This window comes from Pholcus phalangioides, unplaced genomic scaffold (assembly GCF_987345545.1).
Source record: "Pholcus phalangioides strain wild (caught in Gottingen) unplaced genomic scaffold, Ppha-v1.0 ptg000024l_1, whole genome shotgun sequence".
Classification (NCBI taxonomy): Eukaryota; Metazoa; Arthropoda; class Arachnida; order Araneae; family Pholcidae; genus Pholcus; species Pholcus phalangioides.
The window spans coordinates 18,663,067-18,680,107 of NW_028301616.1; the positions used below are offsets into that span (position 1 = coordinate 18,663,067).

General features: G+C 38.5%; 1 protein-coding gene across 2 annotated transcripts in view; it reads left to right on the forward strand.

The window, feature by feature from the left end:
• LOC149068896 (CD9 antigen-like) overlaps nucleotides 1–17,041 on the forward strand; it is a 67,341-nt gene that overhangs the window by 47,101 nt on the left and 3,199 nt on the right. For both annotated transcript variants that reach the window (XM_089250321.1, XM_089250320.1), the window contains exons 2-6: nucleotides 553–744; nucleotides 2,926–3,000; nucleotides 4,735–4,833; nucleotides 9,208–9,411; nucleotides 15,439–15,522. In XM_089250321.1, coding sequence (XP_089106447.1) covers nucleotides 553–744; nucleotides 2,926–3,000; nucleotides 4,735–4,833; nucleotides 9,208–9,411; nucleotides 15,439–15,522 — 654 coding nt within the window. The remainder of the gene's footprint in view (nucleotides 1–552; nucleotides 745–2,925; nucleotides 3,001–4,734; nucleotides 4,834–9,207; nucleotides 9,412–15,438; nucleotides 15,523–17,041) is intronic.

The window sequence follows — 17,041 nt, forward strand, 5'->3', positions numbered from 1 at the left end:
GGATTAAAGTTGGTTGGGGCCCCAGGCGCAAAAGAAAATATTGGGCTCCCTAAATTAGGAAAAAGTGTAAGGTTTGTGTTTTTCGGGGCCCTTTAGAAGTCAGGGCTCCGGACACGCCTGCAGTTAAATCCGCCTCTGCATTTTGTCATTCACTGACCTAGTTCCTCGCTGTCTAGGCAGAGGTGGGTCTGGGGTTTTATCACCTTGGAGAGGGGGATTTACAAATTTATGACCACTTATTCCACAAATTTGCCACCCCCTTTGAACTTGTTGCTCTGGGCTAAGCCTCCCCCCCCCATTCCCCCGTAAATACACCACTGTTTTCTTATCTGAAATTGGCAAGATGACTTGCATTTACTTTGACCATATATCCCGTTTTGAGTCCCTTTTGCCACTCGCATGCTTGCATACTCTATTGGTCACTCAACAGTGGCTCTGACGCCACTGTTCTTTTGCATAATTGTGTATGAATTATAATAGTTTCTTGGCTTTTTTGAATGACTTGCTTTTGAATCAGAAATGAATGTTTCATAATGGTTTTCTTTGATTTAGTTGGCAGGTGTTGCGCTCCTTGCAATCGCAATATGGATGTACATAGACACCTCTTCATATCTCGCTGGATCGCACAATGACAAGTTCTTCATGTCCGTATACATTCTCATGGGAGCTGGTTCTCTCATGGCTTTGGTCGGATTCCTCGGTTGCTGCGGAGCTATGCAGGAGAGTTCGTGCATGCTTGCAACGGTAAGCTTTTGCATTTAAAAAAATATAATAGAAGATCATTAACGATAGTTTTTTAAAAAGCATTTCTTATTCTGGGAATCGTTTTGTGATGTCCCAGGATTATGAAAGTTCTTCTTCACCTGAAATCATTAAATATGAGGGCACAGTCAAGTGCCCGTACTTCGGGCAGTTTGGAACATTGAACTGAAAAATCAACCCCCACAATGAAATGTTTGAAATTGAAGGGGGAAAACCACATTCTGAATGGTGTCTGGTCCTCTGTACTGATAAGTTGAAAAATTTTTCATGTAAGAGAAAATTCAACTGTCCCCTGCGGGGAATCGAGCCCACATTCTTTTACTTTCCGGGTGAACGCACTAAACTACAGAGGCAACGAATATCTCAATCTTTCCTTGGAGCTCGTGTGCATTATACGGGACTGTACATGGACGATCAGACCTAATTCAGGCCAAAGCTCACTATTGCTGACGCTACCACCAGATGGCTACTTATCCGAAGATGATGTCACTTTCAATCTTACTCGAAAAAAGTAAAGATTACAGAGGTGAAAGAAGGAAAGGCCAATATTTCTGTGGATGGGATTTATCTACTAAATGGAGAAAAGAGAAAAATAATTTTGAAGGTATTTAGTAAAAAAAGAATAGTTCAGCTTGAAGATGAGCTGATATACCGAGAACAAGCAAAATACATAATAGAGAGCATGGAGTTTAACGTTAACATTTTCATAGTAAATTTATGCTTCTGCTACCCATACGAAAGTTTTTAACTGCTGCCTGATACAAAGATGAATTCAGGAAAGAATTGGTTGAATTTTCTTTCCTAAGTATATCTTCGCATCAGCCAGCCATTAAATTCTATATAACCCCGGTGGTGACCTATCAGTTAGAAATTCTTCGGAATATTTGACTGGGTCACCGTTTCAGTTGGTAAGCCCTTGTATAGATGGTGGAAAGTGACATCATCCTCGGATAAATCTATTCATTTCTTGCACGCCATCGTGTGACCATGTGATTGTCGTCAGAAGAGTTGCAGTGGTTGGCTACTATCTTCAACTTAGTGACATGTTGTATGGTTTTGAAGTGTTTTTCTTGTGTAACGAATTGAATGTTCTTAAGTGACCCACTACTGGTGCATTTATCTTACTACTGGATCTGTCATGAAATGTTAACGCATCAACCAGCAAATGTGATGTGTAACTGTACGGACTCGCCACAGCTGGAAAGGGACCACCCCATTGAATAGAAGTGCTAATTGATTAATATAATTTTGATAATGATTTTTCTCACCATAATATCGCAATTATCCAGTATCTGTCTGATGTCATCTATCGTGATGCCATGCCATCTTCTGGAAAAGCCCACCTGATTGCTTTGCCTGAATTGCCATTGTGTTGCTGCTACTGTGTCATCCTTCTAGGGTGAAGAGAAGGCGTTCGCAAGATGTGTGTAAATCTGACTTGATCAGCACTGATTGGCCGTCTCCTCCATAGCTGCCGCTATATATAACGCAACGATGAGATCTTCACGGCTCACATTTCCTGATCGCATCTATACTCAGATGCAGTCAAATCTCAGCTTCACCTGGGAAGGCTGTGCCTCCAAGCTCCCGTCGATTCCGTTCCTGCGTCCGTGAGTGCCACTTCTCAACGTGGGGATAATCGTATGAAAGGAACAATTGATTTTTTTTATGACTCTGAGAGGACGTCCGAAATATGGCACAGACTGTACTCTCTATAGATTGGATTTGATAATTGACTGACCATATCCGAGGACATATGTGGTGATAAATTATATTTTGTTAATTTCAAAATTTTAAATCTTGCTTTTAATTAAGAGAATTTAACAATTCTCTTAATTAAAAGCAATTTAAGTTAATTTATGATCTTGACTCTTGTTGTGTTGCATTGAATAGCAATGATCGTTTAGATTGTGGGTGCAACAAGTTAGTTTGTCACAGATGACCTGCTTTAAAAGTAATCTGCAACAACTATATAGGGCTACTAACATATTAAAACAAAATGTCCCAAATCGTCCAAAAAGTTAAGCTACTGTCCCAAGTATGGGCGCCTCACTCTATATTTAGTTTAAAAATTTGCTATTCATCACAACATTCATTTTAATGCTTTATAGATATTATGATCTTGCAATGTGAACTTAAAATGTTTTTTTCTCTCCTCTTCAGTTCGCTACTTTCGTCCTGCTCATCTTTGCTGCCGAAGTTGCTGGAACTGTTTATGGGTGGTCCCATAAAGATGAGGCAAGTTTTTTTTGCTTTACTTTGGATTGTAATGCAAATGTACATAATTTATTGTCAGGGTTTCATTGCCTCATAACTTTTGAATGAAAAAAAAAGTGACGGAAAAAATATTTACAGAATCGTAATGCAAAACTTAAAATATTTTGACATCACTGCCGTAATGACAGCATTGCATTGTGGAAAATTATGACCTCAGAATTAAAAATAGTTATTTCTCAAGAGAATACAGACATAAGTTATATGGGATGAACTGATTCCTTGACCTCCAAGACCACCTAATGTTATGCCGTTTCACTTTTTCTTGTAGAGGTATGTGGAGAACGTTGTTTACAGTGAGTGAGCAAATGGTCTATTAAATAAGCAATTGAACGAATGAGTGAGTTACTCATATAGTCACTCACTCACTTTGTCACTAATATTGACTGAATATTATGCTGCTTCACCTTTTCTTACAGAGGTATGTCGATCACATTGTCTACAGTGAGTGAGCAAATGAACGAGTGAGTCACTCATATTATCACTCAATTATGCTCACTCTTTCACTCACCAGTTCACTCGCGTGCTCACTCATAAGGTCACTCAATAGGTTATTCGCTAGCTCATATGTTCACTCACTTGGTCCCTCATACTAACAGAATATTATGGCCGCTTCACCTTTTCTTGTAAGATATGTTGAACACATTGCTCACCTGCTCGGTCACTATAGACAAATGAACAAGGGAGTCTCTCATATAGTCACTTAATCACCTGGTCACTCATACTGTCACTAACCAGCTCACTTACTTGCTCAATCACTAGGTCATTTGGTCACTCACTCGCACATTCATTGCTCAGTCACTCACTCACTGGGGACAAACTATTGTGTGTGAATTTTCCTATCTGTAAACTGTGTGGCTGGGACTTTTCCGTAAATCATTTACAGCAGAATTCATGTATATGAACAGTTGCCTATCAACATTTGGCACTTTAAAATTCTGTTATGAACACTGTGTAGAAACAAACATGTTGAGACGGTGAATTGAAAGATATCTTCATGATCAAGTCCAATCAACAGCAATCAGCATCCAGTAGTAAATTACAAAGTGATCGATGAACGTTTATGATACATTCCAGCCAAATTGATACCTGTAAATGAAGTGGAACTGGATTTCACAATTAGCAAGCAGTCATCACTTCATCAAAGTAACTTCTCTGTAGTTTACCACTCAAAGTTTATGTTGGAGTGGAAGCCATTCACCAGTCTCGATTCACAAAACATATAAGAGACGTTTTAGAATATTTTGTTAAAAACATTTGCATCTGAACCAGCGGGGAACAGCAGGGACAATCAATTAACTTGTAAAATGATTTTAGCTATTAAAACAGCAAAGCTGTTAGTTAACCATATGGGGAATTAACGGCCCGAGTCAAAATGATTGGGAAATGTAAGTGGAGTGTGATGATGAAGCACGCAGCCGACTTTTAAAGGGAAATTTTCTGCTGCAACGTGTCTGCACGAGCCAATTGGTTTCTGCAGAAATTGTAACAAATTAGTACATGTTGGAATGTGTGTGTATGTGTTGTGAACCTAACATTCGTTTCTAACATAACTAACATAACTAAGTTCGTTTCTGTGTAATGATTGTTATAGTGCTGCATCTATTTTTCAAACCCAGATCTTGCAGGTATATTTGTTGTATGTGGTGCAGAAGTTTTTTTTTAATAATTTAATCATTTGTTTTATTTCTGTTTAAGGTCCAGGGCGAAATCACCAATCGAATAAAGCAGATGATGCAGATGGAATATTCAGTGCAAGATGCAGTGACTGTCGCAGTTGATGCCATGCAGTCAAAGGTAAACAGCTGCCATATTGACAGAATTTAATATTGCATAATGATTGTTATATATATCAAGGAAAGCCAACTTTTTCAAGGGCCAACATACACCCAATGACCAAAAAATTAGGAACACCCTGCTACTCACCTCTAATATCGTGTGGGACTTCCTCTGGCTTTGATGACAACAGATATTCTTCTAGGTACGGACGCTACTAGTTACTGAAACCGTTGAGGAGGAATATTAGCCCATGCTAATGAAATGGAAGCTCTTAATTCCCTCGGATTTGAAAGTGGTGTTCTGGAGCTTTTAACAGACATATCAATCTCATCCCACAAATGCTTGATTGGGTTGAGATTGGATGACTGAGGGGCATTGAAGCAATTGAAACTCTTAATCATGTTCCTCAAACTAAGGAGATAATTCCAGCCCTGTAGGAGGGTGCATTGTCCTGCTGGAAATAGCCACCATCATCATCATCAGGAAACATTATGGCCTTAAACATGTGCATGTGGTCACCAATGATGTGGAGGTAGGACGTAGGTCATTGACGGATGTTTTCCAGTAGAAATAAGGGACCAAGAGTATACCAGGAAAATGCTACCACCTGCTTCTTGTTGTATGCCGGATTCATGGCTTCGTGCTGCTTGCGCTACACACGGATCCTGCCATCAACGTCATAGAGAAAAAAAATCTTGACTCATCAGACCAGACAGCCTTCTTCCATTCATCAAGTGTCCAATTTTGGCATTCTCTAGCCCAAAAAAGCCATTTTTTTGGTTTTGCAGCTAAATCAAAGGGACAGCTGTTGATCGCCAGCTATTAAAACCAATTCGTTTTAAGATCTGTCTTATAGAGCGTATGGTTATGCTTTGCAATGATCGTGAGTTGTATTGCACTGCGATTTGTTGTGTTGCAGCTCTTCTGTTGCTTCATACAATGCATGTCAGTCGCCTGGCACCTCTTTTGTTCACAAACAATTTCCACCCACTATTCCGCTTTCTACTCGGTGTTTTGGCTGTGTCGCCATTCTTTGAAGAATCTAGATACTGTCTGATGCACAAGAAAAACCAAGAAGGTTAGCGGCTTCAGAGATACTGGAACTGCCCCTTCTGGCGCCCTCAATCGTGCTGCGTTCAGTCACTCAAATCTCTTGGTTTTCCATGAACAGGCAAATTCCAATGTTAACTGGTGCTTCTGACCAAGAGAAAGCTTTTTATCAGCAAATTAGGTTTAGTACATCAGCACACATGCTGCCCAAACGAGTCAAAGTTTGAGGGGGGGGGGTGTTTTCTCACCCTTTTTTTGGCCACCTCATTTTTTGACCACTGAGTACAGTAGAGTGCAGAATTCATAGTTTTCAAGTTTTTAGGCTGACGTGACATAGTTTTTACCTTTCAACATTTTGTTTGCACGGGTGGCAAACATTTTCAATAAATTACATAATAATGGGAAAAGACTACTGTTCGAGTCTTCTTTCTTCCTACTTGACTTGCACAGCTTTGTCTTTATTTGTCAGTTAAGGAATATTCTCCCCTTTCTCGGCTGAAGTTCTTTCCAAAGGCTTGTGTGGGTGTCAATTTCATAATCTTGAAAACGGGAAGTCAAGCATTGTTGATCTTCATCCTTTCTGTCGAAGCAGTTCTTGTGCTTTTAAATCTTGATTGTTGTGCATTCATGTGGGCATCGTGGTATTACATGATTCATTGTATCGTGAGAACCTGGGTTCGATCTGATGGTAGTTATGCTTTTTTCTAGGTTTGTGGTATGAATGAGCTTAGCTCCCATTCAAAATAGTCTCTTCACAGTTCTTGCAACATTTAAACAGTTAAAGTTCATGGAGAATACGAACATGCAAAACAATGATCTGCTGTGGCGTCGTTTCAGAAGACAAATGGCATTACTTCTTGAACACATAACAAACATTCCTCAGACAAACTTCATATCAAGTGCCCATCACCTACACTGCACATTCAGACATACATCAATTTCTTGGAAGATTCTTAGAGGAGGAATGTTTACAAGTAGCAGTGGTGTATTTACGGAGGGAGGGGGTATATAGTTTGCAGGGCGACAAATTTGAGGAATCGGTGGCCCAAGATCAGTGTGTTGACAAAAGAGTGTGCAAGTGCATCAGTGAGTAAAAGAGTGACCTAAAGCATGTGAATGACCAAAAAGAGTGATCTAGAGCGAGTGCAAGCATGTGTGAGTGATCGAAAGAGCAAGCTAGAGAGTAAGGTATCAGGTCAGTGAGTGACCAAAACAGTGACCTAGAGAGCATGGGGTGACAAAAATAGTGACCTTGAGAGTGAGCAGTGGAGTCACCAAAAGAGTGACTTTTAGGGTCATTCACTGACATTGTTCAAACTAGTCATAATTTTTGGATAAAAGATCAACACGGACTGGTTAAATTCAGGTTTTTAACCAATCCTCGTCTATCTCCTATCCGAAAATTGTGAGCAGTGTGAACCCGGGGGTGTCTATTACACTCACGTTGTTATACAACGAAGTTGTTAGTGACGTCACGCCCTTAACGCAAATCTCAATGACCATCGTTAAAAACTTGATTTTTCTCAGCAGCCAGCAGTATGTCGTTATCTATGTTACGGAAAACTCCCTTGGTCGAGAGTAGTGTTTGGTCTGAAAGGGATGGACCAATCAGAAAATTCTCTCTGCTGTTGATAATCATCATCACTATCAACGAGTGCTGCAACACGTGCATTATTATTATTGTATTTTCATTTATTTTGTTCTCGTTTGTGTGTGTGGTGATTGTCCTTAATTTTCGTAAGCTACATTTTTTTTTTATTCATCCGGATTCTTTTTATTTTCGTCAAATATTTGAGAAAGGTAGGCTATGCACGCACATGAAACTGGCATGGGGAAATTTTCTAAATTATTGCGTTTAAAAAATTATTTTCTATTGAAGTTCAATGATATATGAATTTTGAAAATGACTAGTAAAAATATCGTCATATATTCCCATGTTTTTAGATATTTATCTACCGTCTTGATATTAAGAGAAAAGAACAAGTAACCTTTTATTTATATCATTAATTAGACAATTGGTTTGCTGTTTCACGCAAAATAAAAATAAAGTGCCACCAAATTTACACTTATCTCTTATCAGAAAATGCACTCAAGGATTAGAAAAAATGTATTTGTCTATTAATAAAATTTACTTCGATTTTTTTTTTTTTTATAGTGTACTTAGTGCGCAGAATATACCGCGCGTGTGTGTGTGTGTGTGTGTGTGTGTGTTTACTGCATTACACTTCTGTGTACTGCACAGAAAGTATCTATACAATTATTTTAACACTCAGTGATAAAATAACATATTACAAAATACCGATGTTATTAAACGAATTAAGAGGGAAAAAAATCTGGAGACGAGTTTAAAAATATATTGACGTCAATTTTGAACGAGATATAAAAAAAATGTAGCAAATTTCAAAATGTCGTGAAAACATATCGCGATAGAGATATTTACCAGTTAAATAATATTCTTATATTTAGATGAGTTTAACATTAGAATAAAGGCATTTCCAGGCACAATTTGAAAAAAAAAAAAAATCATTGTAGAGAGATTTATCTTTGTACTGAGTATAATAATTTATAATGAATGAATTTTTATACATTTGATGTGATTAGATAACATTTTAAATGATAATGTCTCTGAATCATGTTACTAAATTAAGTAACGTAATTCGGAGAATTCTTATTAATTATAATGAGCAATTTGTTAAATTAATAATGAATATGAATAATTTCCAGTTCTCCTAATTTGCTTCCGTTGCTCTCGCCTTCATCGAAAAATGTACGCATGAACGGCCATGTTTATTTTCGTAACAGGAGCTTAGCAAGTGTTTTCCAGTCACGTTATATACTGCCTCGCATAGTGATGACGATAACGATGATCACTAGTAAGACTGAGAAAAATCAACCTTTAGCGATGGTGATGCAAATCTATCACACAATGCACTGCAAACACGTTTGAAAATCGGCGTAATAGACCCCCAGAGCCATCATTTCAACTTTCTCCCGGGACTCTTTCCCCTTGCAAACTTCCCCAAATGGCGGGCCTGTGTGAACCATGTTTGTGAATACCACCCTTAGAACAGACAGAGGTGTATTTACAAGATGAGGGCCCCCAAGCGGGTTATAGCACAGGGTGACGAATTCGATGAATGAGCAGTCAAGGAAATAGCATAGAATAAGGGAGGCGAAACTGTAAATCTGCCTTTGGTGAGTAGTAGTCACCATAAGCTGAATTTGACGCAAAATAACTGAACCTATTAAAGTATTAAAATTATTGCGATCTCCTAGTTAGAGAATATTCTTGTACGTACAGTTTTATTTATCTTTCATTGACGTCTTTGTTGTTTTGTTTAGTTGCACTGTTGTGGAGCAGATGCGCCTAGCAACTGGAAGGACTCTGTTTACAATCGAGGTTTCTCGCCATCCACTCTGGATGTGGCTGTATCTCAAGTGATTTATCGCGTGCCCGTATCCTGCTGTAACAATCCTGATGATCAAGTTGGGTGCAAAAAAACTACTGATGCTCAGAGTCTGATCAACCATGGCATTTACGACAAGGTGAGTGGGATCATTTATTGATATTGATGGAAATTAAGTAAATTTTAATACAGATGGTGTATCGATGCAGCCTTTATAGCTTTTGACATTATTTCTGTTATTACACTATCTATTATTACACTTTCTGGTATTACATTATCTATATGCATAAAATTAATTTTGTATGTGTGTGTGTTCTCTATACAAATTTACAATTTTAGACCTATCGTCTCCAAATTTTGCACTCATATATACCAAATAGGTCTCCCAGACCTGCCAACTCTCCAGATTTGGTCTGGCAATGTCGGATTTTTTGAACGGTTACAGGGTTTCCGGATTTAATTACATATTGCCGGAATTGATGAAGAGGGGAAAAAATTTAAAAATAAAAATCAAATTATTTTTCAGTAAACAGATCTTCGAACACTGTTTTTTTCCCCGCAGGAATCTTCGTTATTCAAACTTTAATTGCAATACCAGAATAGGGGCACGCTTACAAAACGTCATACAATCCTGACTCTAGGGTTGGCTGTGCTCCAGGATACCTTCAGGGTAAAGCTGTATTATTCTTAATACAGCTTTGCTACCTTCATGGTGATATTTTTCTGGATGATGAGACAAAATTTTGAAGCGTGGTCAAAGTCATTCAACCCTAATAACATAAACAGCGTATAGCCGATAGCCCTGGATAACTTGATTGGAATCTTTGTTTTATGATGCGTAAAGCCGGGGTTTCTTAGGAGTAGGTTTTTTTGCACCGCATGAATTGGACCATTCCACGTTGGCAGAAGCGTGTTACATAATCAAGCTACGCGATTGTGTTTTCCTAGCTTCGCGCATCAGCTCAGGATGGCTGTATAGTATGGCCCTGGCATCAGCTACTCTGTCGTCTGCATGCTCCGGTTTGAACGAAAGGGAAAGAAAACACAACAAAAATGAAGAGATTGGCGAAATGCGCGACACATTTGACTCCTCCAGAAGCAGTCGTCTAATCACGTCCGACTTCAAGCGCTGTCATGAACCGTATTGCGCTCTGTAGGGAAACAGTCATACTATGTTTCTTTTTTTTTTTATTGGTGAGTGGACGGCCTGTCCTGCTGGGTGAATCACGTTGCGCTCAGCACAGAAAACCTGATCCTAGGAAAACCCGGCTTTAGAACAACAATGGCTGGTTGAAAACATCAGTGTTTTCGAAAATTTTTCACAGTAGATTGTCCTTGCATAATCGAATCAAGGAAGGGCCAGCAGTTTACTTTATGCTCCATTTGTAGATGTGATTTTTCTATAGCACACCAAGGCAAAACAGATGCCGTATAAAACGTGTTTGTATGCAGAAGCACTTGGACAGTTGTAAGATCGCGGAAAGTAACAAAAAATTAAATTTTGCTCAAAGCAGTTCCACTTCTGATGCTGTTATCCATGCAGAGTGTTTATTTACATCATTCATTGTGGAACATAACTTATCATTATCTTGTGCAGAGCATGCCAGTGGGCTTTTTTAAAAAATGTTTCCAGACTGTGAAATTGCCAAAAAAATATGCATGTTCGAGAACGAAAGTACATAGCTGCAATAATTTGCATATTGGCATTTCGCTGCTTTAAAGCATTGAAAAATGATCACAAAAAAATGTCCTGTAATCTGTGTTAGTAAATTTCATTCACCCTTTAGTGAAATCTTGAGAGATTTGGGGAAATTGTGATTTTAAGATAAAATGTTGCTTTTACTAAATGTTGCATCCCCATGCCGATTCTGTTATTCTATAAAAAAATATACACATATTTTGCTAATTTTACATTTAATTCTTTTTTATTTTGACTTGTACTCCACGGATTATGCTAAAGAAATCACGGTAGGCTTGCAGGATTTTTGGGAAAAATTGCTTGATTTTTTGCAGGATTTTTGTAAGAAAATTACAGGACTTTTGCATTTTCAAGGTTGGCAGGCCTGGGCTCTGGATTGAATGATAGGCTACTTTAAAAGTTTATCAGAGCTGGGCAAATTCCAGAAATTGGCAAAAAAAAACAAAAAACAAACAGTCTGGCAATAATGGTTCTTGGGCCTCAACAATGACTTGGAATGTTTACTTTGGTTCCTAAACAATGCATTTCATACACGTTTACTCCTTTACAATAGTTTGTCATTTTTTTTCATGAGAATTCAATGTTCTCTGGTAATAGAGGAAAACCTGGGCACACACTGCCGGGTATTAGCTCTGTTTCTGAACCTTTTCCGCCTGTGGCCTTCTTTGGACCGTATTTTCTTGCAGCCCCTCCCATTTCAACCAGCCCCCCCCCCCCACTTTCATCCAAGATTGAAATCCTTTGTACTTATGGAATTGGATTCAATCAAAACTAAATTTATTATGAACAAAAATTTTATAAATGTTGATTTATGGAAAAATAAAGGGGCTTCATCAAAATCCTAGGCCACACACTGATCCAGAAGGTAGGTGATCATCCCTACCAAGATCCAAATCATATGGCAAAAATAGGTGTCCAGATGATCCAGCAAACCTATACAATAAATCAAACCTCCCGATACATCACCCTGGGTCCACATTTACCCTGGACTACAGTTAATGACCTTTCTTCTTGTGAGGGTTCAAGGCATGCCCTTCTCAGCATCATTTGGTTCTTAGGTAAAGTGATGTTCTGGGTGGGGGTCCCCATATTTAGCTGGAAGTAAATTAACAGACTGACTACAAATTTGCATACTTACATTTGAAAATCATAGTACCAGATTTAATTATGTAGCCCCCCCCCCCCCCCCCCATGCATATGAGGCCTCGGAGGTCATGCTTCCATGGATTAAGATTTCACTGGTTCTATGGACTGCTTTGCTTTATTCTGAAAATCAGGGCCGTAACTAGGCAGGTGCACCAGCACAGGGCCCACTTGGAGGAGCCAGAATGGGCTGAAATTCTCTGAAAATCATTTTTGCTCACCGTATTTCATTTGAAAGCTTCATTTATTCACAGAGCTCTGTGGCCCCCTTCACACCTTCCCATGGCTCCCCTTTCATCTGATTTTTGTCTGTGGCCCCCTTTGAATATCCCAGGACCGCAAGGGGCCCCATATGGTCCCAGATTGGGAGCCACTGTTATGGCTAGTATTACATAAAACAAAATCCAGATACACATAAAACAAAATTTTCACTTGTAAATACGAACTGATCTGTAAAGCCACAGAGAGCAACAGCTCTATAATGATACAATTTTTAGTCATTAAACTTCACTCATAGCTTGAAATATAGATGGTACCACTATAACAAGCATTTCACAGAAGCGAACTTCACATTAGGTTCACAACACATACAGCTTCCAGCATGGCCCAGGTCTTTTTCGGCTACCTGCTAAAGTCTCTTCATTAAGACAGAGCGGGAATCATGATCTGGTTAGGAGGAATATTTTTACTGACAAATAGAATGAGCACATACCTGTAAACATGTAATATCTGTTTATGTGGGGTTTTTTGGTACCAGCTGTCCTGAGTGACTCGTATGAATTTTTGTGAACATGCATTAAAAGATACGAAAGCAGATTGCAAAGCCTTTTTTTAGGCTTGGTGGCATTGTTTCACCAAAAACCACGAACCATCCACGCTCAACTCGTGGCCCACATGCTGAATGTGCCATGGGGGGGGGGAATTCCCCCCCCCCCCGAAATGTTAGAAAATGCTTAGAAAGAGGGGGAAAAGATGGCCCCAAATATATTTTTATATCACTTTGTTCTCCCCCTTTTCAAAGGCAAGTAGTCCCCCTCTGAATGAAATTTCTGGCTACAGGGGTGATATGAACTGACCCATAATCTCAAATCTCTTATTCGATTATTAGTTTATAAAAACTGTAAACTAATAAAGACTTGCGTGAACAGTGGGGGGCATGATAAATCTAGTGTTATTCAATCTGTTTTTTGTGGTTAAACAATGGTATAGTTAATAGCGCTCTCTGCCCCCTCCCCCTACCAGATGCAGGGTCTGGTGCAAAAATACTAACTGGGCCAGATGTCATCAATTTCAAGGCACCAAAAATTGAGGGACAGGGGCTTTAAACATTTTGTTTATGACACTCTCCCTGCCTTAATTTCATATATTTTCGTTGGGGGGGGGGGGGAGGAATCGGCACCCATAACTTCAGAATATGCACGAATGCTGAGAAATATTTATACCAAAACGCACAGTTAAATGTAATCACAAAAGTTGATGGAAAAATTCAGTACTGAAGGTAATTTTAAACTAATGAGAAAAATAATTCCGGAAACTATAATGAGAGAATTTTTGAATTCATTAATTGGAAGAAATACAGTAAAACCCCTCATTAACGGTTACCCCAGTTTTATTGACCAATTTTTTGCTCTGCCAGTGTCCCTAAAACTGGGTTTTACTGTAATTCCAGCACCAATGAAAATTTAAAATTGATGAAAGAAATACTTCCAGAATCGGTGAAAATTTTCAGAATTCATGAAAGAGAAATTCAATTTATTTGTTAATGCAAGCTTTAAGGGGCATTCAAGTATTACGTCAGCATAGAGGGGGGGTTTCGGATTTGCTGACTTTTGATGACAATGGGGGAGGTGGGGTTTGAAGGTTGCTGACGTCATCAATCACTCTTTTTGAAGATATGAAATATTCTAAGCTGCTGACGGGGGGGGGGGGGTCAAAAATGGCTAAAAATCTGTTTATGTAATACTTGAATGGCCCCTAATTTAGAATTTTCATCAAATGCGGAAATATTGAATTCACTAATTGTGAGTTTTCATCAATTGTGGAATTATTGAATTCATCAATTCTGAAATCTTGTATTAGTTTCGAAAAATGTTTTTTCATTAGTTGAAAATTCAACACTGAAGGTAATTTTAATCAATTTTTTATGTTAATCTACATTTAATTGCATTTTTAAATATTGTGAATATATGTATTTTTCTCAACATTCCTGTATATACTGAAATAAGGGATGACAACCCCTCCCCCCCTATAAAACACATAAAATTGGGGCAGAGTGAGTCCTAAGCATTTTTGGTGTCCTGAAATTGTTGAGACGCACCTGGCCCCCACATCTGGTAAGGGCGGCACTGGGTTTATGCAGTTGGGTGCACAGCAAACAATAGTGTGAAATAAAAAGATGTTCGGTTTTTCATTTTCCCTTCAATTTTCCTTCATCCAGTTGCGAAGTTATTTATCTGTTTTCGGGTTATTTCTACTTTTTAAATACAGAGTGGGCAAAAAGTCAGTAGAAACTTTAATAATTCATAAAACCCGAAAAATAACCGAAATGAAAAACGGTATGCACGGTTAGCATTTCTAAGTCTCAGGAATTTTTTTAAGACTGGAAAAAAAACCTTGAAAAACAGCCGATAGGTGACGCTATTGTACACAAGTCAAAGAAAGGATATGCAAATAACAAACAGAATGCCTTCAAATCGTTTATTATAGCAGTATGTGTTCCATATAAAATTTCCAAACAAATCCAGCAACGGCAGAGTGGAGCAGGTCCACATACATGGTTTACAATGGTGAACTGGTGGTGGATTAGAAGCACAAGTTCGTATAACCTTCACATTTGCGTATTTCCACCGAAGTCGCTCATACCAGTGCCACCTATTGGCTGTTTTTTGTTATTTTTTTCCCTGTCTTAAAAATTCCCTTGACCTAGCGATGCTAACCCTGCGAACCGTTTTTTATTTCGGTTATTTTTCTGGTTTTCATGAATTTTTAAAGTTTCTACAGATTTTTTGCCCACCCTTTGTTATATATGAATATATTACTTGATGTTTTATGAAACTTATTTTCAAATTTTTGGCTGTTCGTGGCAGGAATTGAATGATTTTCCATAGTAACATATAGGAAATGGCATATCAGCTAACGAATGTGATTCCATAAACAAATCTTCATTATACAAATACAACGCCACAACAGACAAAATGCCCAACGAGGTGGCTGATAAACATTAGCAGAGTTATCGCTGTATTTATTTATTGACTTTTTTACTGTATTTTAATTTTGGTACAGTTTTTATTTCCCCCTCTGAAACTTTTTTTTTTTGCATTTCAGGGTTGTATAGATGTGCTTGTAGAGAAAATCAAAAGTCATCTCACTCTGATCCTTGGCATCGGCATTGGAATCGCAGTCATTCAGGTTTGTTTTTCTTTATATCCATTTTTATTACTGAAATGGGCTTCTTCCCCGTTAAGAAAATTCCAGTTATCAAACAAAGCGAACACATTTTTGGAATATACGATCTATGTCTTAACAATACTGTCTTTTTTTTTTTGTCATAGTTTGCATGGTTAGAATCATTTTTTGTTAACAGATTGCTGATGGGAAAGGAAAAAAACTAGATGTAGGTGGCACAGCAGCAGCATGGTTCTCCCCAGCATTATAACCTAGGCACCCAAGTGGCATGGTGGTAAGATAATTGTCTACCACCGTGAAGGTTGCTGTTACAGTCCTGAGTTCGAATCAGAGGGAGGATATAGATGAGAGATATTTTTCCTAACAAACTTGATGCGACCACCAATAGACAACGTCTTCATTTCCAGCCCATCTCATTAATGGCAGTAAATTGCAATATGGCCAGTTGGTGTTTGGTGAAGTAGCATTATAACCTAACCATAATACAATGGGATTCATAAAAATGTTTTATATTATAGTATACAGTTTGCCCTGTGTATTTCCAGATTCTCATATTTGCCGTTTTTGTATTTGCAGTCTCCTTCCCAATTTTCTGTAGAGACAGTTGCGGTACTAATTCCCACATCGGAACAAAATACAAATTAAATAAATGTTTTAAAAACCCCTTCTGAAGTTTTTACTGGTGCTCAAGTCCTTACATATGCATTCAGCTGCTTTGGATGCTATGTGAATATTTATGGCTCGCTACACACATTACTCAGTTCTGATCATGCAGCCATTTGAAGAATATGCAAATATGGGAAACATCTTAAAATCATTGATGAATTTTTTTTCACTGATGCCAATGCTGGAAGCTATAAAGATGGGAACATCTTGTATTGGAAGAACTTTTGGCCACAATGTGTGCCCGAGGACACATCCATTTCTACAAAGTCATTCGAAAAGGTTATGAAAAATATTGTTACGAGAGCGAAGCAGGTTTATGGAGAAGGGTTCAATGTGGAGGTAGAAGAAATTAGAGAATTGATTAACAGCAATTTAGAAATCAACAAGAGAGGGCTTAATTTAACTACTACTACTACTAAACCACACATGTACCTCGTCCATATTCCTCTGCGGAACCTCTAACGAATTGGCACATGCGGGAATGTGTGTGTACGTGTAGTGAAACCTGACGTAAACTTTTGTTTCTGTGTAATGCTTGTTATGTGTAGTGCTGCCATCTTCCACCAGTTTTTCTAACTAGAAGTGAATTGTAATGATTGAATAATTAACCGTTGTAGGCCTGTTGCTCTCTGTGGCGAGACTTTTTAATGGGGAGCGCCTTGAAGTTGGGAACCACAGGAAACCAACTTCAGCCGACCTCCACTATGGTGACGGTGGGGTTCGAACCCGGATCCTCGCGATGCGAGTCCATCATTATGACCACTCGACCACCACAGTGGTGGCTTAATTTAACTGACTGCTCCTGAAACCGAAATGGTACTGCATGATGATCAAAACTAAGAAGTGAATTAAGTTC